Here is a 26305-nt window from a genome sequence, read left to right on the forward strand (position 1 = left end):
TTCTCCAAATCTTCCCAAAACATTCTTCTGTATCTTTGATTCATTTCTTATTACATTGTTTGCTGGAGACCTAAATTAGATAAAATACTACATACCTTTCTCAATCCCCCACCAATGTTCACCTTGCAAACTATAGTAAATAATTCGCTTTTTCTTCATCTGAGAAATGTTTGAAGAATAGCATAAGTGTCAAAATCTTCACACACCACTTTTAAACCACATATTAAATAAACTAATAACCCTTATTTGATGTAGCCAACATCTATTGTAGTCTTTAAAAAGAAAATATGATACATCCAGCCTATTCAAACCATCTATGCTAAAGACCATAACACTTATACCACTATTATGGAGAAGTAGGGAGATTTATTTTATTTTCTTCCATCTTGTAAGCCCAGAACAATTTGAGTAACATAAAGGCACTCTCCTCAATTCTTAACTAATATGGCTGCATTAATTTACTCAAAATTAGGGAAATTTATCAGGTTTATTTTGTTCTTATATGCCATTATAAGTTGATGGAACTTATAATAACTTCACAAATGTGACTAATCTTAGTTATATTTCATCTATTCACTCAGACTAGTGATGAATCACTAGTCTGAGTGAATAGTACAGATAGTAGCTCTAACCCACATCCTGTTGGTTAGAGCTTCTAACCAACAGGATGTGGGTTGAATCCCTCAATGGTATGCATGACTATATAAGTGTCTAGATTGTAAATACATTTCAATGGTCAGTGGAGACCTGATGTGGCTTAAACAAGTAATGTTTGATCTCTGGAGCAGGGTTTCTAAATTAGCTAACCCTTGGCACACCTACAGCTACTAATGTACCATTTGTGTACAGTTTTTAGTGAATTTATTAAAAACTGTATACATTAATTTTTTTTTTTTTTTTTGTAAATCCTAATATAGCTATAATCCTAAAATACATTAATTCATTAATATATTTTAGAAAATATAAAATTTTTTTTTATTTTCACATTTATAAAAATTATTTCATGAAAAGAAAGGATAGTGATGAAAATTTCTAGGATAACTATAGAGTTGCATTTAGTTATTAAACAAGCTCATTTTAAATTAAGCTTTATATCATATGCTCATATGACATAGAAAAACTTCCAATTATGAAATTGAGGGCCCTAAGTTTTTAATTAGTGCATATAATATTTAATAACCACTACCATACTTATAAGACTATTTTTTGATTAGTTCAAAAAAGTGAATAAATAAAGGACATAGTGCATTGCATCTAGTGCATCCCAATCTACTGAGCCACATGGTGGAACCTTCAATTCTAAATACAAACTCCACCACTAACTGTAATAAGAAAATTCACAGTATTATATGTTGCATAATCAGAATTCACCTGTAATTTTTCTTTTACTAATTAAGGTAATTTTTGAATGCCCTTGATATATAATATAGCCTGTTGCAGTTTCTGCTCACTACTCTATGTACATCGAAATCCCAATAGAAGAACACACAAAGCTAATGCTTATGATGTACTGTTTAGGAATAGTCATGTGATTGTCCTTGCAATATATAGTCATTTTTCATTGGGACTATAGCAAACAAATGTATATATTGTGCAGAGATTTCCTTTTACAGTAACACAGTAAAAGAAAATCATTATAGCAATAATAAAAAGCTATATCCTTTGGTCTGAGTTTGCCACAGTGAACAATGATTGTATTATAGCATGAAATGACTAAACGAACAAGAAAAACTGAAAACCGTGATGTAGATTTTGGTTGAAATATACTGGTTTAGTTTTGAACAGTTATTACTATCATCTCAGAATATTCTTATGGACAAAAATCTTGATAAAATTAAGCAAATGTACAGAATTTTAATATATTATGAATTTATACCTCCTTTTCCTACTAATATTGTTTAACTAAGAATTTTAAGATACACTTTTGAAATCCAATGAACTGAATCACTGAAGTTCTCTAATTATATTTATTTAAGACTCATTTTACTTTAATAATGACTGAAGAGAAAAAGTTATATGTTTCCAAAAAAAAGAGTAGGAATAAGGAAAAACTTAATATTAATATAGACCACAGCTTATTTTAAATCAATTTCATACAAAAGATCTACTTGCCATATGGAAAAAAAAAAAAAAAAAAAAAAAAAAAAGTTAGTTTTAATAAATTTTTAATCATGGCGCATTTACATGCAGAAGATGCCATCATGCATGGACATAGCCTTCAATGCAGTTCAATACACTGTCTGGATATTAGAAATTATAATTTGAAACATAGTTTTTAACTTACCTTGTTATCCTTAAAATATGCCAAATTTGGTCAAGTCCTGGAGAATTTTTTTAAAATCTACAATACCTCACCCTACTCAAAAAAAAATTTGTCCACATGATCTAACTATAAAATTTGGTTTTTCCAGATGGCAATGCCAAAGACTAAAAAGAAAATTATTACTACATAAGGCAAAAATGTATCAGCAAAATTATACAATTCTGAAAACCAACAGATATTCTGGTTGGATCTCTCCATTAAAAAAAAAAATCACATGGAAGAATGATAGCTGCATATATAAATTAATCTTTGATTTTATTTCAGATAATCCTCAACTGTATTCTTAAGGAGTATAACATGGAAGATTCAACAGTCTATAAGGATTAATGTATAGAGATTCAGTATAATGCATTCATTTATGGTTACTCGGTATTTACCATCTTATCAGGAATGTGAATAAGACTCATCTGCACTTCAAATAAAACAATCACAATGAATGAAAAGCCATTCAATTTCCAATTTTAATAAATGCAATTAAAAAAAGTAACTTCTACTAAGCTAATCAGTTTCACAATTAAAGAAAATTTAAACAAATGTAGTATAAGTCAACCCTATAAAAGATTACAGAAAGATGAACAGTAAGATGTCAGGGATGGGAAGTCAAATGGTTAACTTTTATAACAAGTACTAGGTGTGCCAGAGCATATGAAGGATACTATTTTAATGCATTTGAAGGATATGTGACAAAAAAAAAAAACAGTACCCCTGTAACTATTCTAGGCTGTATAACATATCAACTGTCAAGAAATACTTTAAACTGCATATTATGTAAAATAATTTAGATGGATATACCTTTTGTAACATTTCAAATTAACCAAAAATTCTCTTTATTTATACTATTTTTTTTTTTTTAAATAGCACTCATCCTAACCAACATTTGTTTACATGGGTGGATATACAGTTATGTAAACAAACATTTACTGGACAAGAAAGCATGATACATAGGCATTCTAGAATGCCAAAGTGTATGCATCACAAACATGTTATGATCTTAAACATGCAGATTAAATTTGAATTTCAAATCTTAAAACCAGTGTGCATAAGTGCTTGCATTATTAAAAGTACAAAAAATGTAACTGCTAAGTTGCAACCAAGTTTAATATTTATTCTACCTAACTTCTTTTCAAAAATGAAAAACTCATTTTATCAGAGTATCAGACAAGATACTGGGGCACTCAATGCACTGACTGTTCAGCATAACATCAACACATATTACATAATACAAAAGCTTGTTTGCTTACCTGCAATTTCTACTGAACATAATGCTTGAGAAACAATTCAGATTATTTAACCTTGAATCCAATGCAAGATCTGTTTAAATAAGAATGGAAGTGGTGATAAACGGAATGTATGTGAAACATGATCTTGGAAAAGCAACAGTTATATAATCATTTAAATTCAGAAAAACAATTTCATGTAAGCCAATAATAATAAAGATAAATTGTTCATTATGGTATAATTATGAAATATAAATAGAAATGTTTATACTGCCCATATAATTTTTTTATAGTGAATGAAAGTAACCATTAAGTGTACTGGGAAAGCTTATTATTTAAATAATAAAGTAATTTAAATGTGTCAGTTCTGTACTTAATCATATTGAAGACTGACAAATGCAAATGACTGATAAATTCATTTAAAATGAAATGAGATGTCATTTGCCACTTCAGGGCAACATTTAAATGGCCATTTAAAATAATTCAAAATAATATGCAGAACATATAGCATAAAAGAGAAAACCAGTCTTTGAGGGAGGAAGTAAATAAACAGATTAGCATTTTTCATCTTCTGAGTGACATTTACAGAAATACTATGTACATGCATTTCTTCTATTCATTGGCTTAATGCTTTAAAGATTGGTTCCTATTTGGTTTAGATAATTATTTGATAAAAAAATCGTATGGGTTTTTTTTCTAACTTTTCTTGGCATAGCTTTGCTTAATACTCCATGCTGCTGTTATAACTAAAAAAATGTTATTCATGTGTGAGTAGATAAAAATTTGTTATTATCAAGTATTATTTTAAAGAATATTTTTAAGGGCATTGAAAACTTTAGTAAAGGTTATTTTTTTTTCAACTATTATTAACAAATTTGCATTCTGAATATTCTAATGTCACTAAAGAGTGAAAACATACAAGTAACAAAAAGGATTTCATTACAGATTGACAAATACAATTTTGCAACAGAAAAAACCGTTGCCTGTTTTGATTAAAATTTGGAACATCTGAAATTAAATATCAAGCAGTGAGGCCCAAGGTCTTGATCATTCATTCTGCTGAAAATACTAAATGTTCTCAGCCATAAAAAGTCTGCATATTTACAGGATTCAGAGGTACAACCAGTATTATTCCACAGCCCATAAATTGGTTTAGATATTTACATGAGTAACCCCTCCCTGTTTTGTTTTTTAAAAAAAGTCAAAATATCATTTGTCACACCACCCATGCACCTGAAGTATTTATTAGAAGTTATTTACTTAAAGTTGGCCAGTATTAAATAAACATTAACACTTTGCCTACCAGCTCTTAGTCATATCTTCACTATATGGAATAAAATTAATCAAGAAACAACATTAACTGAATATTTGTTCTTCAATATAGTACATCAAATAGGTGCAACAATTTAATATTTTGTAATTAAAGTAATGATATTAAAGTTGCAACAAGTAACACAACTGAAAGTCTGAAGAATCACAAAAGTGAAAAAATTCACCAGATGTGTTTTTGCAGACTGACAGACAAGTACATTTTAACATCATGTGAATGGATTTCATGTGGTGACTTACTCAGCAGCAAACTACGCTATCTAAATTAACTGGCATCTATTAAAAATAGCTTGGGTATTTTTTTTTTGTCACAGTTAAGATTGCAAAAATTAATAATTACAAATTATTACTTGTTTTTTTCAAATAATTTTCCCACAACATATTGTGGGCATCTTCTGATGCTAATATGCCAGGTGAAAAGTTAAGGTTATTTTTATGCAATTAATTCATAATTATTAATTTCAGCATTGTGACAATTTACATTTCTATTGGACAAAGTAAAAATGTTTAATATCATTTACAAAAGACATATCAAAATATATATCGTAGAAAAAAAAAATTTTTTTTAATCCTTCTAAATTTTGATAAACTGCTGTGATGGGATCCTTTCAAAGAAATTTTGCTCATTACTATACAGACTTTAATGAAATGCAAAATGAATATCATTTACAGAAAGTATGAATGTCTTTTTATATGATATCAACAAACTGACAAACAGTAAACAAAAAATTAAGCAAAGTAATTTGAAACATGTCAGAATCTATCCAAATATGCTAGAACAAAGTCTATATAATTAAGAGGTCATGCTATAGCAAAATTAAGGAAACCAAGAGCAGAATGAAGTCCCTTTTCTTTATACAGATATTTCAACTCCCTTGATAAAGAGAAACCAGCTCTACTAAAAGGCAAAAAATAATGCAGTTTCCTAATTATACCTAACTTTAAATACAGAATTTCCCACTGTCAACTGTTTTTAAGTCAATTTCACCAAACAGTACGTACTGCCCTTTATTTTATTTAAGTACAGGTAGTGATATATTACAATTAAGATAAACTATTTTCTTCTAATAACTGTGCCAGAGCTATTCCAATAGGCTTTGAAAAGTCCCAGGATTCAGATATATTATCTGAAACATTCATGCATGGTGATATTCAGAACTTGGAGTGAAAATAACATTTACAGATAAAAACTGCAAATCCTTTTATAGTGCAAATAATGATTAATGAATCCAATGTGCCAAAAGGATACGAACTAAATCACGAAAATAAGTGAAAGCATCTCCATTACAAGAAATGAAAGATCTTAATATCTTAGGGTTATTCCATATATATATATATATATGGAATGCTAATTACACTGAGTTCTAAAAAGCAACAAACAGGTATAAACCTATTTGTTGCTTTTGAGAAATAATTAAGCTATTTCTAAAAGCAACAAATGCACTGAAATAATTTACTGCTGCACATTGCAGAATGGCTATTTCATTCAAAGCCAAACTTTAATTTACTACTACTTACCTCTCATTACTGAATAAATACTTCCTTAAAAATGCATTCTAGATATTTACTGCTTACTAACTCAAGTCAAAAACACATCAAGAATTTACTAACAACTATTTAGCATAAAAAGAATGCATGGCTGAAAATTCTTTGGATCAATTCATATGGAGATATAGCAGCAAAATTGTTGCTATGAAATAACAATGTTAACAGTATACTCACAAAAAATTCGTATGCTAAAAACATTGCCAATTAAAATTAAATGTCAAAATATAAATCTCCAGAAGATAACGCACAGAATTAAACTTCAAATCGTATCAAATAAGGAAAAAATATCACATTAAGTAGAACTGGAGTCAAAGTGTTAATATTAACAAGTATCTTATTTATAAAGGAATTCATTAAATACAGTAGCAGCAGCCACACCAGTTAACTTCTTCATATTAAAAAAGAAAAAGATGGGAAATTATATAAGATATAAAAATTTAACTGCAAAACAAAATGTGAAACAATTGTTTCACATTCTTATAAGCATTTATTCTAAAATCAACTATTACTTACATTTTTAGAAAAGAAATTCTGAGTCTAAATATATTATATTAAAATTTAGACTGAATCTTGCAATAAATAAACGCAGTAAATTAACTTCATTTAGGGATTATTCTACTCATATAATATGCAATGATAAAATATTTCATATTATATGGATACAATACTAAAATAAACTGCACTAACTACCAATAAGGAAAAATCACTTATTAGTAATCTGCACATTATGGTAAGCATACAAGCACTGTCTCCACATTAATATATTGCTACACAGTGTCAGTGTTCAATTTATTCAGTTCACTAAATACAGAAACTTGTTCACAGCTGCAATGTGAAACCAGATCTGAAGGCACACCTCTTTCACTCATACATGCATACACGTGCACAAAGCACAAAAATTTCACAGGGAAAGGCATTAAATAATACAAATGTTATTCTTGTAACAGCATGTTATCTTGCATGTGTACAAGCACAAATAGTTGGCAGATTTCAGCTTTAATTCACAGTTTAATATAACAACCTAATCACAATTCTAGCGTGCCCTTAGATTTGTGGGCTTGCCATTTCTCAGGACATGATGAAAAACAAAAGTGGTTAAAAAAAAAAAGAAAAACAAAAAACAAAACTAAATCCACATAGAGATTGACTGCTATCAGTTACCACAGTTTGTTACAGAGCTCCATGATTTATTAGAGAGCCATATCCCAAACAGATCAGTTAGACAGTAAGTCACATGAAAACTTGGCAACATGAGGACTAACCCTGTGGCTGGTAAAATTCAAGATATAACACTGACTAAAACCTGAGACACTCACTGTAGTGTTTCTGATTTTTTAATCCTCCTTGCACTGTAAAAAAACATCGCTGTTGTGAACTCTTTAGAACTTCACATGCAGTCAAATGTGCATACAAGAAGACCTATAAGTCATTCATTGGCAAAAATGTCTAATGAAATTTATCACCACTCTTCTTTCTCCCTTGCATTGGTACTTGCTCCCTTGGACAGGGTGCCACAGATGGTTGTGGCATTGAAGGTGCTTTCTTCCGTACTTATGACTGAGCTGTAGTAGTGTTTGGCAGGGAGGCATTAGGAGAGGTGATTGGGGAGCTAGGTAAGTTGTTCGAGCTGAGAACCGCTGTTGCTGAAAGGGGAAAAATGTTTTCATTAGTAAATATATAATAATAATATAAAACATAAAAAAAATTTATTTCTTCACCACTAACTTTTGTCATTAGCTATCCAAGAAATTTAAAAAAATAACAATCACGACCAACTCATGTTTTAAAGAAAAACAGCAATTAAAGATCAAACACCAAAATTGAGTACTAATAACCGAAAAATTGTTCTGATGTTATACTTAAAAAAATAATTGCTTGCATATTTTAGATAATAATTCACACGAAATTAGTACTGGGAAGCTTCTATATACTGACAAATGTGCAAAAATATCAATGTCAACGCAGTTTTACTGAAATTCGAAGGATACAATTAAGAGAACTATAACGCATATGTATCTCACTCACTCTTTAAAGTTCGCTAATACACACATTCATATTAAACCTTATCATGAAGAAACTTTACCATAAAGAGACTATGAACTCCTCTTCCCATATCATATCATACCAAAATGTAATAATGTAAATACAACACTAACGCAATGTGGTTAGTAGCATTACCACAGACACCATTTGTACTACCCTACAAATCTGAATAACTGCAGCTTCCACCGACCTTTACAATGCTTCAACACAGTCCCAACTCACCAACATTGCCTGATGTTACAGGCGGGGGTGAGCTACTGTGTCCAGACATCCTCTGAGTCTCTGCAAATCTAGCTTGATGGTCTTGCTTTGCAATAGGATCTAAGAAAATAAATGGCATACAATAAATATTTTTAAAGTGAAAAAAAGAATATCAAGAACAATTAATTCTAAAAAATGTGTGTTACAATTAACAAAACGAATTTGAGGCTTTAAGCTAAATCTCATGGATAGGAATCAAAAGAATGTTTGATTTCCATCCATGCTCTGTAAGAAATCATGGAATGGGCATAATTTATAATGTAAATAAAAAGCTCCATATTAAAGTATACATTTTAAATAATGTTATATTATTAATAAACCCATACATATGCAACTAAGCATGTGAAACAAACATTTTAAACACTAAATATGATGAATTACCCTTAGTATTTGCTTGCAAAAGTAACAAAATACTTAGAACCTGAAAAGCTTTAAGCTAAATTTAAATAATCATTCTGTAAGAATTGATCTGATCTAAGATCTTGTTATACAGACCCAATCTTAAATATGACTATAGCCTTGGTTATCTCAAGTGTTTTACTGAACTCTCGTGATGGTGTCAACATTAGTTAGCTATGGAGTAACCGACTAATCTGCTCCACAACTATATTCCCATCACATGTTATGCAACTCATTAATCCTTCTTCAGTGCATATTCCACCTAACAGACATTAATATGCTATTAAGGCCAGCATATTAATGTCTGTTTAATTGCGCATGTGTCTTGACTGGTCAGCTGGTTTATTGGCACAAGGACAGCAAAGGTCCTACTGTGCTATTACAGAAGGTAATGAAAAATAGCAAAATAAGTAAAAGAAAAGAAATTTTTAAAAAAAATTATCAGTGCTATTTATAATTTTTATTTATGATCAAATATTTGTATAAATTTATTTTTTTAAAATTTAGAAAACTATATACAATTTGTTCAAGGTCTGAGTATATGCACCAAAGGTAGATTGGTAAAAATTTCATTCCGTTTTCAAATGCTAAGAATGAGTGACATGACTGTAACCTATGCCAAGCCTACCAAAAACAGCTTCCTTTATTTTGTCAGTTCTTCATGATATGATGACTGTCAAAAATGAGTCCTAAGAAATTAGCTTTTGTTGCTGCAAAATATTTCCCTTTTTTTTTTTTTTTTTTTTGTTGTTTGGCAGAAGTATAAGTGTACACTTTCTGATGAAAACTTGAACCTATTACTAAGAGCACATGAATAGATACAATCAATTGCTTGTTAAAATTGCCTCTTGATGACTCTTATATTACAAGAAAGATAGTACATTATTGGGACACATCCTCTTTTTAGTGAAAGGGCTAAGATAAATGTGCTATCTAACTGGACTTGGAAGATTCAACTAAAAACAAAGTTTTTAATAAAATCAGGAAGATACTCCAAGACATAGCTTATAGAGGTCTTTTAATATAGCATATTGCCAGGCTGAGTCATAAGCTTTTTCCATGTCAAAGAAAACTCAAAAGCCAATGTTCTAGTTTCAGGAAGGCATCACTTATGCATATAGCTTCTCATGCTTGTGTGGATAGGGAACATTACTCTTTAATATCTGGTATTAATTCCATGTGAAGATGGCCGATAGAACAATTTTATTTAATTTCAACTCATTTTGTGTATCTTTTTACTACATTTCATCAGGAGAGAAAAAAAGTGAATTATATGATGGAGTTTGGTGAAGCAAATTGCTGTAAGATTAGGACCTAATATTTGAAGACTAACAATGAAAGCAGGCATTTTTATTTTAAAGAGTTCTCATCTCATTGCATATGAGGTCTATGCACACTAGGTTTATGATAGATCAAACTTGTAAGGTTGTGCTTCATTGCATTGTTTTTTTAAACATTTCAGATGACTCTTAAATGCCTGGCATAGAAATTGTAGTCAATGTATACCATTTCGGTATGCTGCCATAGTACTTGGTGTTCAGTGCCTGGTGTACGTGCTGATAGTCCATTTGCGTTTTCTTTTATCCATGTCCTTGATGTGTTCTGGCATGAAGATTCAGGGGATTCCACATGTGCAAATGTATACCCCTAGTTATTTGGGGAAGGTGGTTTTGAAGATCTAAGGAGAAATGAAATCTTGTTTAGAGAGAAGAAAACAACCCTTATCCCTTACTAACACAATATTTTTGATATCCTGTCAAGATCATCAACAGATCTAAGGAAGTAATACCATTCCTCTGTGCTCTATTTTTCTTGTGCATTTGATAGTCTACAGGCTATTATAGAATTTTATCACTCAGTTTTATGCCTATAATCATTTATTTTTTCCATAATGCTGGAGATGCTGCAAATTGTGTCTCAAAGGGGTATTATAATGCCAATCTTTTGTGATAGATAGTGGTGGGTGAGACTCTGCAAGTAGGTATCTCCCTGTGTGCACTGGCTTTCTCTAAACTGAACATTTAAACTCATTTTGTTTTGCAGGCTATCAGGAGTGTCTAAAACTGGATCTATTGATTTCTAATTCCACAGTGAACTTGGTCTAGGGATGAATGCTGTTAAGCCAAATAACAGTCTTGTAGCTGTTTGCAGAGCTGGCTATATTATGAACCCATCATCTACATATCATAGCCAAACTTTATGTTGCAATTTGTGAGTCTCAATGGTGTTTTGCAAACTCCAGTAACAGGTTTGCTAGAAGTAGTGACAGTGGAGTCCACTGTAAAGCCTTCTGTTTGTAAATTTTGTCTTGAAACTGGAAGTGTTGCTGATGCAGTGTTCAAATAACAGTGTCCAGTGGAAATAATTCTTGAAGGAATCTTATGGTCTCTGTTCAGGATACATTGTTGAAGAAGTTGGTGATATCCAAACTTGCCAGCATGTTAGATGGTTCTATTATCAAATATTTTGCATTTTCCAATTGGGTATGCAGTGTTCCTTATGAGTGCTATCAGCTGTGCTAGATGTTAAGATGGCAGAGGTGGGTGAATACCTAGCATCTACTATGGGCTACAGTGGCAAGTCTTGCTTATGTATTGTAGAAGCTCAATAAATTCTTGGACCGAGCCAGTCTCTCTAGAGATGCAAGCTGATTTTGGCATCCTCAGGCCAGTTGACAACATCTTTAATCAAACTGTTGGTCTTGTTGTGGTTTGCCACATGGGCTTATAGTCATGTGGATATTGTAAGTGGTGGCACAATTCAGCAAGTGTTCCATTTTTCAGCATATTCCTCTGTTCCTCATTAATGACTACCATTGCATTGTTTGTCAAGCCAAAATATCTCAAACATTTAAGTCAGCACTACAAAAACTATAGTATTAAAAGTGAACAAAGCAGAATCAATACTTGATTTAAAACTAATATTTCTTATACATGTTTCTAAATGGAATATCAAATGGTATCTACAAAAGCCTGAGTGCTAGAGAGAGATTATAATTGCTTTCTAAATACTTCTCTAAATGCCAGAGAAGTCTGGCATCTTATTGAACTATTGCTTTATTGAACTTATTGAATTATTTCCAGAAAGACAGCTAGTCAGACTATTGCTCTGACTAGCTGTCTTTGTAAGATGCCAGACTTCTCTGGCATTTACAGAAGTATTTAAGATATATTAAGAAATAGTAGTTTTAAATCAAGTATTGATTCTGCTTTGTTCACTTTTAATACTAAGATTTGCTTTAAATTAAGTATTCATTTTGATTTTTGTCTGCTTTTAATACTATAGTTTTTGTATTGCTGACTTAAATTTTTCAGATATTTTAGCTTGACAAACAATGCAATGGTAGTCATGAACGAGGAGCAGAGGAATATGTTGAAAAATGGAACACTTGCTGAATTGTGCTGCAACTTACAATCTCCACATGACTATAAGCTCATGTGGCAAACCACTATCTTAACAGTGGTTTGCCACATGTTAAGATATTTTTTTTTGGGATTCCCAAAGGATTATCATGATAGACTATTTGGAAAAGGGTAAGGTAATAACAGAGTCTATTAGGAGTCATTGTTGGATCATTTAAAAGAAGAATTGAAGAAAAAACGGCCAAGATTGGCACACAAAAAAGTGCTCCCTCAAGACAATGCACCATCACACACATCAGCACGTTGCTTATGTTGGATCTTTTTCTGGTTTTGGGATTGCAATGACAACTGACTTATATCACGAATCCAGAATCTCCTTGATAAGTGCGAGGGTTCTTTGAAAAGTTTGGTTAAAAAAATAAGTTAAACACATTATTTTGGAAAAAAAAAATCACCTTTATTTCTCAACATAGTCTCCATCAAGGTCTACACATTTGGTCTAGCGAGTTTCCAATTTTTTCATTCCATCTAAAAAGTAGGATTTGTCAAATTGTGCAAAACAGTCATTGACAGCCTTGATAACATCGTCATTCAAAGAAAATTTTTTTCCCACTGAGCTGAATTTTTAAGTTTGGGAACAAGAAGTAGTCACAAGGGGGCCAACTCCAGAGAATACGGTGGATGTGGAACCAATTCGGACCTCAATTAGTGCAATTTTGCCAGTGTGATGGACCACTGTCTTGAGGAAAGAGCACTTTTTGGTGTGCCAATCTTGGCTGTTTTTTCTTCAGTTCTTTGAAACAGTCCAACAATGACTCATAATAGACTCCTGTTATTGCCTTACCCTTTTCCAAATAGTCTATCATGACAAATCCTTAGGAATCCAAAAAAAAACAGTGGCAATCATCTTCCTAGTGACTGCTTTACTTTTTGTGATGCTCTTTCAACGGACATTGTCCACTATTTTGACTGCTGCTTGGACTCAGGAGTGTAGTAGTGGATCCAACTTTCATCTACAGTCACGAATCGATGCAAAAAATCTTGCGAATTGCAATTAAACATTGCCAAACACTGCGTTGAAATGTCTTTTTGTATGCGTTTTTGATCGACAGTCAACAATCGTGGCACCCATTGTGCACACGCAGCTTTTTCATGTGCAATTTTTCGTGCAGGATATTATACACCTGTTCAGCTGAGATGCCTACAATCTCACTCTGTCTTCCATAACGATACCATGGATATTGTCAATCATTTCCTTTGTAGTGACCTCAGTCGGGCATTCGGAGCATGCTTCATCTTCAATGGACTTACAAACACATTTATCCAAAAATATAGTCTTTAATGCTGGTGCAGAGTCCCCATGAGTAATATCTAACTCGGCTTTGATCTGTGTGGCCATCCACTTCTTCAAATAAAAGTGTTTTATCACTGACGAAACTTGTTTTTTTTTTTTTTCCCATTTTTATCAAAAATGCAAACAGTCATTTTAAATGCTTGCCAAACAAGAACTACGTGTCACATGTGGCTAAAATTTTGCCAGGGGTCATGAAAAAGATGATATGTGGCGACACTGGTATGAATGAACAAATTGTGTCACGTCTATTGAAAATTTACCAAACTTTTCAAACAGCCCTCGTATTCCATTGTATAGTAAGAGGAGGAGATCCACTGATGATGGCAAAAAATGTTTAATCATCTCACAACGGATGTCATCAGGTCCTACTACTGAACTGGCATGAGAGAGTAAAAGAGCTTTCTTTTTTTAATGCTTCATTAATGAATGGCTCATTGTGGTTGGCTTTCTACAAAAGGAATTAGAAGTCATTGTGACACTTCTAGTCCATTTGTAGAAAGGTTGAGCCACTTATTCTTTCAATATCAAAACTTAAAGACAGGAAGCTATTGTTGAGATTCTAGCACATCTTCAGGTTCAGCAATTAAATCCATTTTGTTTTACGGCAGACAAATGGTGTGCACTTTATCCACCCTTAATTTTCCAGATTATTCCACGCTTTTGAACTAGTTATATAACTGACAGATACTGTAAACTCGATCCATGATGTCATCTTTGATATCAAAAATGACATGCTTTGCTCCAAGCACATTTAAAAACTATGGTCAAAATATATTCCATGCTCAGTGTTGATCTTTTTGGGCTGATTGGGCACTCAAAGTTCCATCGTGGATTTGATAGAGTGGAAATCAAGATGTATTTGAAATTTCAGTTCCTGTCTGGAACAATACAATCGATTTAAATTTTGCAAGATGAGAAAAGTATTCCAATCAACCTAGCTAATTTTCCACATGGGCACTGTGTAGGAGAACATGGTTCCTGTGAGGATATAGTGCAAATTACAAGAAAGCATCCCAGGTGAAGATCAGAAGGGCTGGGGAACAGAATGTAAGATCTATCTCAGAATACAAACAGGTAGGCACATAGAAGGTATTTTGTACCCTGAGAGAGAGGAGAGGGGTATTATCAGGCATATGTTCAACAATGCAGCCCCAATGATTTATTCTGGCAATATCCACATGGCATTGTGTCCATATGGGCTGAGGCAGTTGCAATATAAGATCGTCAAGGTTTATCTGTTTTAACTCAGAATCCTCTGGCAAATAAATGGACCACACTGTAATAAGAAATCCTACTGAGAGGTAGACGACTACCATTTCTAAAGCAGAGTTAAGCTGGATGCGCAGAAAAGGGATATGGCTGAAAAAATGGATAACTCTTCCATGAGCAGCTCCCCCCAGTTCTATCTTTAAGTCATTGTTTCTCAAGCTTCTTTCATGTGTGCCCCATTTTTAATATTAGTTTATGTGGCAACTCCACACCTTTCCCCCCTTGCAACAATTCTTGTGTTGAGACACTGACAAAACCCACAAAAGTTGGCAAAACAAAAAAAAAACTAGAAATTAAAATTTTTAAATATTCATACAAATTTAATGTCATCAAATCTTTCAAAAATTGTACAGATCTGGCATCACTGCACAGACCGTTGAATCATATCGGCCTTTAAGAAGCATTCGTGATCTCATCACGGAAAGTTCTGCGATATAAATCTTACCATTTCAAGGCTTATTTATAAGCCTTGAAATGGTAAGACGGCAGTACCACTGCAACAGTGACAATTCAATGGTTCGTGTTATTTTACTCCTATTCAAAAACAACTGTGATACATGGTAGAAAAACGATATTTTCTAGAGTAGAAAAATGGATACATTTTTTTAACACGTTCGCTGGCACACTTCTCAGGCATAGTTTGTTACCGTACGCCAAGCAATTTCACTTCTTCAAGGTCATTACGAGTAATCTCGTTGCCAGCGGTAAGCATCATAAAGAGTATATTCATAGTTGGCTTGCGTGGCTTATACCAACTACGAGTATACACACTTTAGCTGCTATGCTCCGCATGCCAAGCACTTTCACTTCTTCAAGGTCAGTATGAGTAATCTTGTTGCCAGCAGTAAGCATCATACGAGTATATTCGTAGTTGGCTTGTGAGGCTCGTATACCAACTACGAGTATACTCGTAGTTGGCAGCGAACGTGTTAATTGAATGTAAGTGGGCATCTGATGGCTGTTGGAGTGTCGACATCAACAAATTCAGGATCACAGAAAATCACTCACTGTGAAAGTATGCAACAGAACATTCAGATTTTGGTTTTACAAAGAGCGAAATGAAGTAAATGAAGAAGAAAGACTACTGTGTGTTATTCGTTTGAAAATTTTGGCAGCTGATAACATGAAACTGAATAAACTTAAGACATTTGGATATACTTCATAAGGAGTATGTTAACAAACCTTGAGCTCTTTGCTGCCAAACTGAAATGTTTTGAAAAGCAAAAATCTAGCATTAAAAAAAGCTTTGTCTGTAAATGGAAAAGCTTTACTAGCTTCTTACAAAGTAGCATATAAAATATGCTAGGTGCAAAAAGCCCCACACTGGCAGAAGACTGAATTCTGCCAGCTGCGAATGATATTGTGGAAACTATGCTTGGAGAAAGTTTTACTAAACTACAGTGCATAACTCTACAAATGATACTGATGCTTGATGAATTGGTGATATATGTGAAGATATGCAACAACTTTTGTTGAAGCTTTGTGATCAATTATTCTCAATTCAGCTTAACGAGGCAACAGATAGCAACAAGGATTGTCGCTTCATTGCTTATGTTCAAATTTTGCAATGGATTATCAGCAGTTGAAGAGTTATTGTTTTGTAAACCAATAGAAAAAAGAGCCACAGCACCTGAATTGTTCAAAATGTTGGACGATTTTATATGCAAGGCAAACATACAGTGAAAAAATAGTGTTGGAATTTGCACTGGTGGTGCTTGAGTTATGTCTGGAAGGTTACAAGATCTTGTGAGGGAAAAATTCCTACAATGTATTTGGACACATTGTGTGATTCATAGAGAAGCTCTTGCTTCAAAGGAAATGAGTCCTGGTCTAAACATTGTGTTAACAACAGTTATAACCATGGTGAATTATATATAAAAATGAGATCCTTAAAATCGACTGTTTTCTGAAGTTTGTAAAGAAATGGCTGGAGCAGAACATTCAGTGTTACTATTTTACTGTGAGATAAGATGGTTATCACAGAGAAAATATTTACAGTGTGTTTACGAATTAAGAGACGAAATAGCAATCTTTCCTGAAAGAGGAAAATCACGAAGAAGCAGAAGTTTAGAGACCACTTATTTGTGATGAAATTGAGCTACTTGGTGGACATATTTGAGAAACTAAATATATTAAACCTGCAACTCCAAGGAAAAACACACATTATACATCTTAGAGATGAGTGACAAAGTTAATGCTTTTTGTAAAAAAATTAGAGTTATAGAACAGAAAGTAAAGCAACAAAAATTAGAAATCTTTGCAAATGTGGATGAATTTATCAAACCTACAAGGCAGAAGAGCAACACAAAGTTTTATTAGAAACTATTTTATGATCGACAACATAATGCCAATGTACGAGTGGGTTAGAAACCCATTTCAAATTACCCCTGCAGATTTCTCAATTGAAGGAGAGGAACAATTTATAGACTTCACATCAAGCAGCAAAATCAAAAGACAATTTGCATCTAAATCGCTGTTTGAATTTTGGGCCAGTGTTGATGAATTTTCTGCAATAAAGTCAAGAACTTTTCGTGCACTTCTGCCATTTCCAGCATCTTATCTTTGTGGAATTAGGTTTGCTGCAGAGGCTGCCTTAAAAATAAAATATAGATCTCAGTTTAAGAGTGTGAATTTCCAATGTATCACCATCATACAAAAAGCTTTGCTCTGCAATACAAGCCCAAGGAAGCCATTACTTTTTAGATTCATTGTTATTGTTTAGTTTTAATTAGTTGCTTGGTATATTTTGCAATATTGATATGTTCCCATAAGTCAACTAGTTTATTCAATACAGTGGATTTTATACGTTTTATTATTTAAAATTTTCATAGTGTATTTCATGTTTTTGTTTCAATAAAGTAGTTTTTTAGTTTTCCTTTGATTTCCACTTTCTTTGTGCCCCCCATAGTTTGGGAATCACTGCCTTAAGCATAATAGTAAAATACCTTAAATGGAATCCCCAGTGGGTTTTAAATGTATTCTCCAGGGGAAAAAAAATAGGTTTATATTTAAGCAGAACCTTGACATTGATATTTTGGCATAATTCACAATTCTATTATAAGAATTCCTTAATCTTTTAGCTTTGTAACCTTGTCTAATTTCCTAGATTTTAGGAGCTTGGCTTTGTGTTTGTCAAATGATACGTCAGGTTCAGTTCTTATGCTTACATTCAGTGGACAGAAGTATCTTTTGTGTGCGAGATTGACAGCTTTGCTTTCAGTGATTTTCTTGACAAGTGGATTCTCAAGCAACACACTTGTGTTTCAAGATTAATCCACTAACAGGTTGGACAATTAATGTGCTCCAAAGAGAAGGATCAGCACTTATGATCACAGAGTTCAGATATGCTGAAATTGTTAGACAGACACATGGGCTTTTGCCACTTCTGATATTTTCTTAACCACCCTCAGCATGAGAGGATTTCAGGATGGGTCTTGTAGTGGTGGCTGGCTTTCTCCTCACATTCTATATGAGACATCCTGTCGGTCTTTATTTTGTATCTCTTTTTTCATCCTTCCAACCTTTTGGCATGCTTGGGAGTGAGATGGAGTCTCCTTCACAGATGACATACAGATTTCGTTGCAAAGCAAGATTTGTATCATGCTCTTTACTACCACATCATGTACAAAGATCACGACAGATAGTTTGATGATCATATTTTTGACATTTAGGGGATCAGGGATGTAGAGTCTAACAGGACAATTAAGATATCCTGCTGCTGTAGGTTTGGCTGTGTCTATATAAGGTAGTGTAATATTTGAGAGATCCTGTCAATCCTTTTGAATGATGAAGATTGACATTTTTGGTGGTTTTCACCTGTTGCATGGCAAAGAGAAACAATGATATCCATGTGCCAGATGTTTTTTTTTTTTTTTTTTTTTGCTTATTTATGTTACCAAATGAAATATCTATGGTATATACACTGTGTGGAGCCTAGTGAGAGTCCTGAGAAATTTCAAGATGAAGGATTTACGCTCACAAGGATTTCTGGTTTAGCACCAGAAATCCTTATCTACCCACTGCTGAGCCACACATGCAAATATCTACTATTTGGAGATCAATAAATGGAAAACCAGGGTTGCCCTGTATCCTAACCAGCACTATAGCAAGCCATAGATCCATCCCTGGAATGGGGGGGGGGGTTTGCACTGCAACAACACTGATCCTTGCAAGGAACCTTACTAACTGAATGATCTCAGAAATCTTGCATTACTTTGGACCACCTGTCTTGCTAAAGCAAGACAGGTGGTCCAATGTAATTCATTCATTTTACCCCCACGCAATTTACCCTTTCCAGGAACAACCTAACAGAATTCTTTTCAAAAAAAGCTATCTGCATCTTTCCTTTTCAGTTCTTTCTGTGGTAATATGACTTCAAGTTGCTGTCTAAACTCAACATAATTTCCTGTTTTGTATTTCTATATATATTCTTTTGTAAGAAAGGAATGGATGTTTAATGTGTCTCAAATTCTCCCATAATGATTTCCATGTTTGCAGTAAGTTTCCTTGGTAATGTAAGATTTTAATAGCCAATCCAACCCAGTTATGCTCAGGATCATACCTCTATAAAATCTGCCTTCCTGCTATAATCATTATTAATGCATTTATTCATCTCTTAAAAATACGAACAATCTAGCAACATGTTAAAAAAAAAAAACATCACAGGTTCTTATATTCTGCCACTTTTTAGGAGGATATACATATATCACATCTTGATAAGATAGCTTTACTCAGCTGTACATGGAGGAGAACACATCAGAGGTTAAAAGAACCAACAAACAATCCTAAACATCTACTACAATGAAATTACGTGTATTATAACATGATTTTTTTTAAAAAAAGAGAAAACAAAAATTATGAACTCGATAATTGCTTCCTGATATTTTGATACTGGGTACTCAACATCTAAATAATTTAACCTGCATACCAACATCATGGTTCGGACCATGACATGGCTGTGACCATGACGAGTTGTAAACACGATCATGTTACTTTGAATCAAAATGAAGATAAATGATAAAGTAAAAGAGATGGGCTACATAGATAACTTCTTAAAGAAGCTATACAAAAGACAGCTGCAGTGGGTTGGGCACATAGCCAGGAGGAGGTGACCGAGGAGAAGATAACATGAAGACCTTATCAGGCTTGAGCTAATTCCAACAGATGGCAAGGTTGGCAGAGGACAGAATACAATGGAAAAGAATTCGTGGAACACCCGACTCATCCTGAACTGATGAAAATGGTGATATGGGTTACTGTTTAATAACCGTTATTCATATTTTTAGTATGTCCTATTGTGCATGTTTCCCTAAAAAGATTACTCATATCTATATTACAGTAGCAAACAAATTAATCTGAACAAGTTGAATTTTCGTGGAGTTTTTGGTTTGGTTTTAGTTCACTATTTTGGTTGAGTGCTGTGTGTTTTAACTGTCTCTATGATGTTTATTAATAGTGTTATGCATTTTTAATGGTGTAAAAAAAGTTGACATTCATTTTGTGTAGCAATAAAATGGATACATCTCCAATAAAGCATTCAAAAATATGTAATCTTTCTCAGCACACATTCATGACTCTCAAAGACAAATCGTGAATGAGTATAGTATTGGTTTGAGTTAATGCAATTTTCCTCACAAAAAGGGATAACTACACTTACTCAGTATTGTTTATTAGTTAGCAAAAGCAAAATGAATCCAAGATTGACTGCTGTAGACTTAAGAGACTTGGCACCTAGCAGGATTAAAGTTTGTCATGACAGTCTGTCAAAGATTTCTGCATTTGAAAGAATAATTTTAATAATGCCTGCCTGCTCAGTCTCATTAAAGAAGAATCGCCACAAGAAGCCATTCACTTCTCAGAAATTCAGGATGCACAAACTTGTCACCGATAACCCATTAAAAATATCAGAACAAATTGAACTTGAGCATTTAGTATAGGGATGCACAGAGCACGGCCCGCCTCATCGTGTATTATTTTGTGTAACTTTAACAAGTTACACGATAGGTAATTTTTAAAAATGGTACATGCGCAAAGCAAAGTAGCTGTGGAGTCGCGATTGCCTGTCTACTTATGACAATTGATTAGAATTTTAACAAATTTTATAATTTGTCTATTTGTCATATGAGTATTTTGTTTTCGTAGGTGCGGTTGCTACAATTAATTATCACCCCTAGGAAACCGTAAAAATTAAATTCTACAATGGATAAAGCAGGGCCGAGTAGGAAACGCAGACTACAGGATGAAAAATGGCAGTTTCAGGATAGCTGGACCAATAAATATGGTTTTATGCAGTCTTTTAATAATATCGTGTGCTTGATTTGCAAAAGTACTGTAGCCATACCAAAAGAATACAATATAAGGAGACACTATGAAAGTCTGCATTCTACATTTTCAAATCTACCCGAAGAACTACGTAAACAAAAGATTTCATTTTTGAAAAAAGAATTGACAGGTCAGCAAGTGATGTTTACAAAACCTATTCAAGATTCGGAAATCGCAACAGAAATAAGTTTTGAAATATCTCGCCTTATAGCAAAAAGGTGCCGACCATTTACAGACAGAGATTTCGTTAAAGATTGCTTGAGATAGCTGCTAAAAAAATTTGTCCTGAATCAGCCAAAAATGTTGAGAAAATTTAGTTAAACAGGATGACTGTGCAAAGAAGAATCACTACAATGTCGGAAAATGTAAAGGACCAATTAACATCTTATTCAAAGAAATTTGCCTATTTTTCATTAGCTATTGATGAATCAACTGACATTACTTTCACAGCTCAGCTGTTAATATTTGCACGTGGAATAACGCAAGAGTTTGAGGTAAGTGAGGAGCTAATGGAATGAGTTCATTGTCAGATCAAACAAAAGGTAATGACATGTTCGCTGGGCTTTTGGAACACTGTTCCAAAATTGATTTAGATCTGACAAAATTATCAGGTATCAAGACTGACGGAGCTCCTTCCATGATAGGTAACATTATTGAAACAGCATTTGAGAAGGCACGACGATGAGTTGATACAATTTCACTGTATAATCCACCAGGAGAGCATGTGCCCTAAGAAACTTGGATTTGAACATGTCATGAAAGTTGTGGTTTCAACTATTAATTTTATAAAATCCCATGGCCTTAATCACTGACAATTTAAAAAGTTTCTTGAAGACATCGAAAGTGAATATGGTGACTTAATTTTTTACACAGAAGTGAGGTGGCTAAGTCGTGGACAAACATTGGAGCGGTTCCTAAATTTAATTGATGAAATTGAAATCTTCATGACTAAAAAAAAAAAAAAAAAAAAAAAACGTCCCTGACATAAAAAATCCGGATTGGTTACGTGACTTAGCCTTTCTGGTTGACATTACTAATCATTTAAATACGTTAAATACGCGACTTCAGGGCAAAGATCAATTGGTTACTCAACTTTACGGCCACATTGTCTTTTCAGTGCAAGTTAAATCTATTTCAAATCCAACTGAAGTCAGGGAATTACATCCATTTTCCTAATTATAAGAAAGTTTCTGAAAAGTTCAATGTCAACTTCAAAACTGTGTATGTTGAAAAGATTGATAACTTGATATCAGTCTTCAAAGATCGGTTTCTGATTTTAAAAAAGTGAAACCGTTACTAGATTTATTTAGCAATCCTTTTGCCATTTTGCCCGAAAATGTACCCGAATTGGCACAGCTTGAACTCATCGACATTCAAAATGATGAGAGCCTGTGAAAAAATTTAACGAAGGCAATTTATTAAACTCCTATCGTTGTGTCGATCAAAACAATTATAAATGGTTACTAGATAATGCATTAAAATGTGCAAGCCTCTTTGGCTCAACATATATTTGTGGACAAACTTTTTCAGTCATGAATATTAACAAATCGAAAAATAGGAACTGCTTGACTGATGAAAATTTAGAATAAATTTTGCAGTTGGCTACTACAAAACTCGAAACAAACATCAAAACAATTGTCAAATCAATGCAATGTCACACATCAAATTAAATTCACTTACTTTTTATTATCTTTTTTGTAACAATTATGATAGGTAGAGGGTACATGGCAGGAATTTGATGATGATGATGATAAATAAAATAAACAATATATGATAGATAACTTTCAAGACAATGACAACTGCTACACTGATGACGCAATCCCTACAGATGAATTTATAAATGAAATGTTTGACGACTCAAAAGATGAAGAAGAATTTAAAGGATTTTGACATTTTGTTTTAAAATAAATATTTCTTTCGTTAATTCGTATCGTATTTTGACATTTTGTTTTAAAATAAATATTTCTTTCGTTAATTCGTCTTGTATTTTGACATTTTGTTTTTAAATAAATATTTCTTTCGTTAATTCGCATTGTATTATTTATAATGTTATGGAACAAGATCAACAGATCGCATTATATGTGGACATGGCATTTTAGGGCTAGTTTTCAAACAAAATTTCTAGTTCACATTATATGCGATAATATATGGTAATTTTATATAATTTATTCAACTGGCTTCCTACTACACCTGCTTTGCTTATTCTGTTGTCTATTTCCATATTTCACTGTTATTACTGTTTTTTTCCCCCTTTAGCTAAATAGCTGAAATATTAAAGATACTAAGAAAATCTTGTTCAAACCATTTTCCAAATGCAAGAAAACAAAGTTTGCATGTGAAGTATCTTCATGACAAAATTTCTTGTATATAGAGGTTAGTCACTTCAACATCAGCTGGCTTAGTATTCCACAAGGCAAAAGCACATTTTCTTTTTTTTTTTAAATTAAAAGAATTTTTTTTTTGTTATTTCCAGTCTCAAAATGTAAGCCTATTGGTATCGTGAGTTGACTGGATTTTTTATTACTTTTTATACATTTTGTTTATTTTTACACAGTCCAGAAACCCTACTATGGAGACCAAACATGGAACTTTTTCGAGCCACTTCAGGCCTTCAATAAGTAGAGTGGTGGTCTCAGACCACATGATGAAATTCATATCCCACCTAAAGACAATCACAAAACATCCATATCTGTGGTGGGATTGCAACTGGTGACCTGTTGGTTGGTGAGTGGATATACTAAACACTCAGCAAACCAGGCTGACTAATGTTGTACAATACTATGTAGTATGGGAAGCATCACTACCCAGACTGGTTCTGACCTTTACTGATACAGTGTTAAAGTGCAGGGGTATCGCTCCAAAAACTGAGTGGTTACAAGATAACTAAATCTCAATGAGTGACCATACAGGTTCACTATTAAACTCATCACTTCTGACATGAATCATTCCAGGACAGGAAACGCAGCAGTGACTACAGTCACTGCTGCGTTTCGTGTTGAAGTTATATTTCCCATATACAAGTAGTGAAAGGTTATAACATCTGATTATTAAAACACTCTGGATCAGAAACAGATGTCAAAAGTTTTCACTTGGTTATGCCAGAAATTAAAAATGCCAAAAAATTATATTCTTGTTTAATCTTTTATCCAAGCGGAATCAAAGTTTGCATGTGCAAACATCATCCTGACTAGTCTACTTATGTATAGAGGCAAATGACTTCACATTAATTGCCTTAGCATCTCATCAGTGTTCTGTCTCTTGACAGGTCCAATGGCATAACTCGGCAGATTCTCTTCCCCCAATTTCCTCGTCTCTTGCTTCCTCCATTTTCTGATATCTTCTTGTTCCCATTATATCATCAAGCATAGTCGTCTTCTTTCTCTTGGTCGCTTTCTTTCAATTTTTTCTTCTATTCTTTTCAGTAGGCTGTCTCCTCTTAATACATGTCCTATCCAGTTATGCTTTCTTCTTCTTATGGTCTTTAGTAAATTCCTTTCTTCTTCAACTCTTTGTAATACTTCTTCATTGGTGATATTTTCAGTCCACTTTATTTTCTCCATTCTTCTCCATAACCACATTTCAAATGCCATATAGCATCCCATAATGCTATGTATTATGGGAAGAGCCACTACTCAGAAGAGATACCAAGGTTGAAGTAATGCAGAAGTGGAAAACACATTATTAAAACACTAAATTAGAGCTAGCTTTAAAAGTTTTTCTCACTTGGTTATGAATTAAATTAAAAGATATTGAAATTAAGATAATGGAACATCAAGCAAAAACTTTCTTTGCTTACTTGGATAAAGGATAATTTATAACCAAGTGAAAAATCTTTCAACAATTACATATTCTATAGATTCTTCATTGAGAATACACTTGAAGTTTTCCATGTTCTTGTCTATTTTCATTGTTTAAGTCTATATTGGCAATTTTCTTCCCAAATTTGTTACAGCTTTTATTCAGTTCAGTTAAAGGATCTAGGAGACATGCACCAGATTTGTTTAGAAGTACTCTGCATAATGCAAAGAGCAAAGTTTGATATCTGCAATTCCAATATCACTTTTCTGTATTTGATTCAATTCTAGCTACTTACAACTTTTAAATATAGATTATGTGCTGCTGGGTAAAATGTTCCACTCACTCCATACATCTCTTGTTGCATGCTTTTTCCAAATATATAAAACTTAAAATACAGATATTTGTTATATTCCCATGATTGCTCAACTCATCATCAACTCAACTGCATAATGCAAAGAGCTAAGTTTGATATCTGCAATTCCAATATCACTTTTCTGTATTTGATTCAATTCTAGCTACTTACAACTTTTAAATATAGATTATGTGCTGCTGGGTAAAATGTTCCACTCACTCCATACATCTCTTGTTGCATGCTTTTTCCAAATATATAAAACTTAAAATACAGATATTTGTTATATTCCCATGATTGCTCAACTCATCATCAGCTTGACAACCCCAGGTGGCCCAAGGCCATCCTCTGAAGATTTCGCCAGCTACCTTTATTTCTGGCTTTGGCATGCAAGTTTTTCTCATTTATGGCTTGAAAAATTTTCAATAGCATTTCCCCATTTGCAATCTTAGTCTTCCTTGGGTTATTGCAAGAAATAATTTTATTTTATAGGATTGTTATCATTCATTCTTATGAGATGTGCAGCCCAGTTAAAACAATTAATTTTAAGAAATCTGATTATGCCTGGTTCTTTAAAATTTCTATAGAGTTCAAAGTTAAAGTGTCTTCACTGATCATTTGCAATTTCCAGGTTTCTGAACCATATGTCAACATAGGGCAAATCAAAGTTTTATAGAGCAGGAATTTATTATTTTTGAATATAAACTAGGATTTCATTATTTTCCTAAGACC

At 33.0% G+C, this 26305-nt stretch overlaps 1 protein-coding gene across 2 annotated transcripts in view; it reads right to left on the reverse strand.

Moving 5' to 3' along the window:
• Positions 1 to 7192: 7192 nt before the first annotated feature.
• Positions 7193 to 26305, reverse strand: part of CkIIalpha (casein kinase II subunit alpha) — a 210032-nt gene continuing 190919 nt past the window's right edge. Inside the window, exons 14-15 of one of the 2 annotated variants that reach the window (XM_090397835.1) lie at positions 8683 to 8781; positions 7193 to 8060 (exon numbers count right to left, since the gene is read on the reverse strand). In XM_090397835.1, the coding sequence (XP_090253961.1) occupies positions 7969 to 8060; positions 8683 to 8781 (191 nt within the window). In that variant the 3' untranslated portion in view covers positions 7193 to 7968. Of the gene's footprint in view, positions 8061 to 8650; positions 8782 to 26305 lie in introns of both variants that reach the window. The other variant, XM_090397836.1, reaches the window with a different exon arrangement.

Source organism: Typopeltis vanoorti, chromosome 9, assembly GCF_054136105.1.
Source record: "Typopeltis vanoorti isolate ZY-2024b chromosome 9, IOZ_Tvanoo_1.0, whole genome shotgun sequence".
Classification (NCBI taxonomy): domain Eukaryota; kingdom Metazoa; phylum Arthropoda; class Arachnida; order Uropygi; family Thelyphonidae; genus Typopeltis; species Typopeltis vanoorti.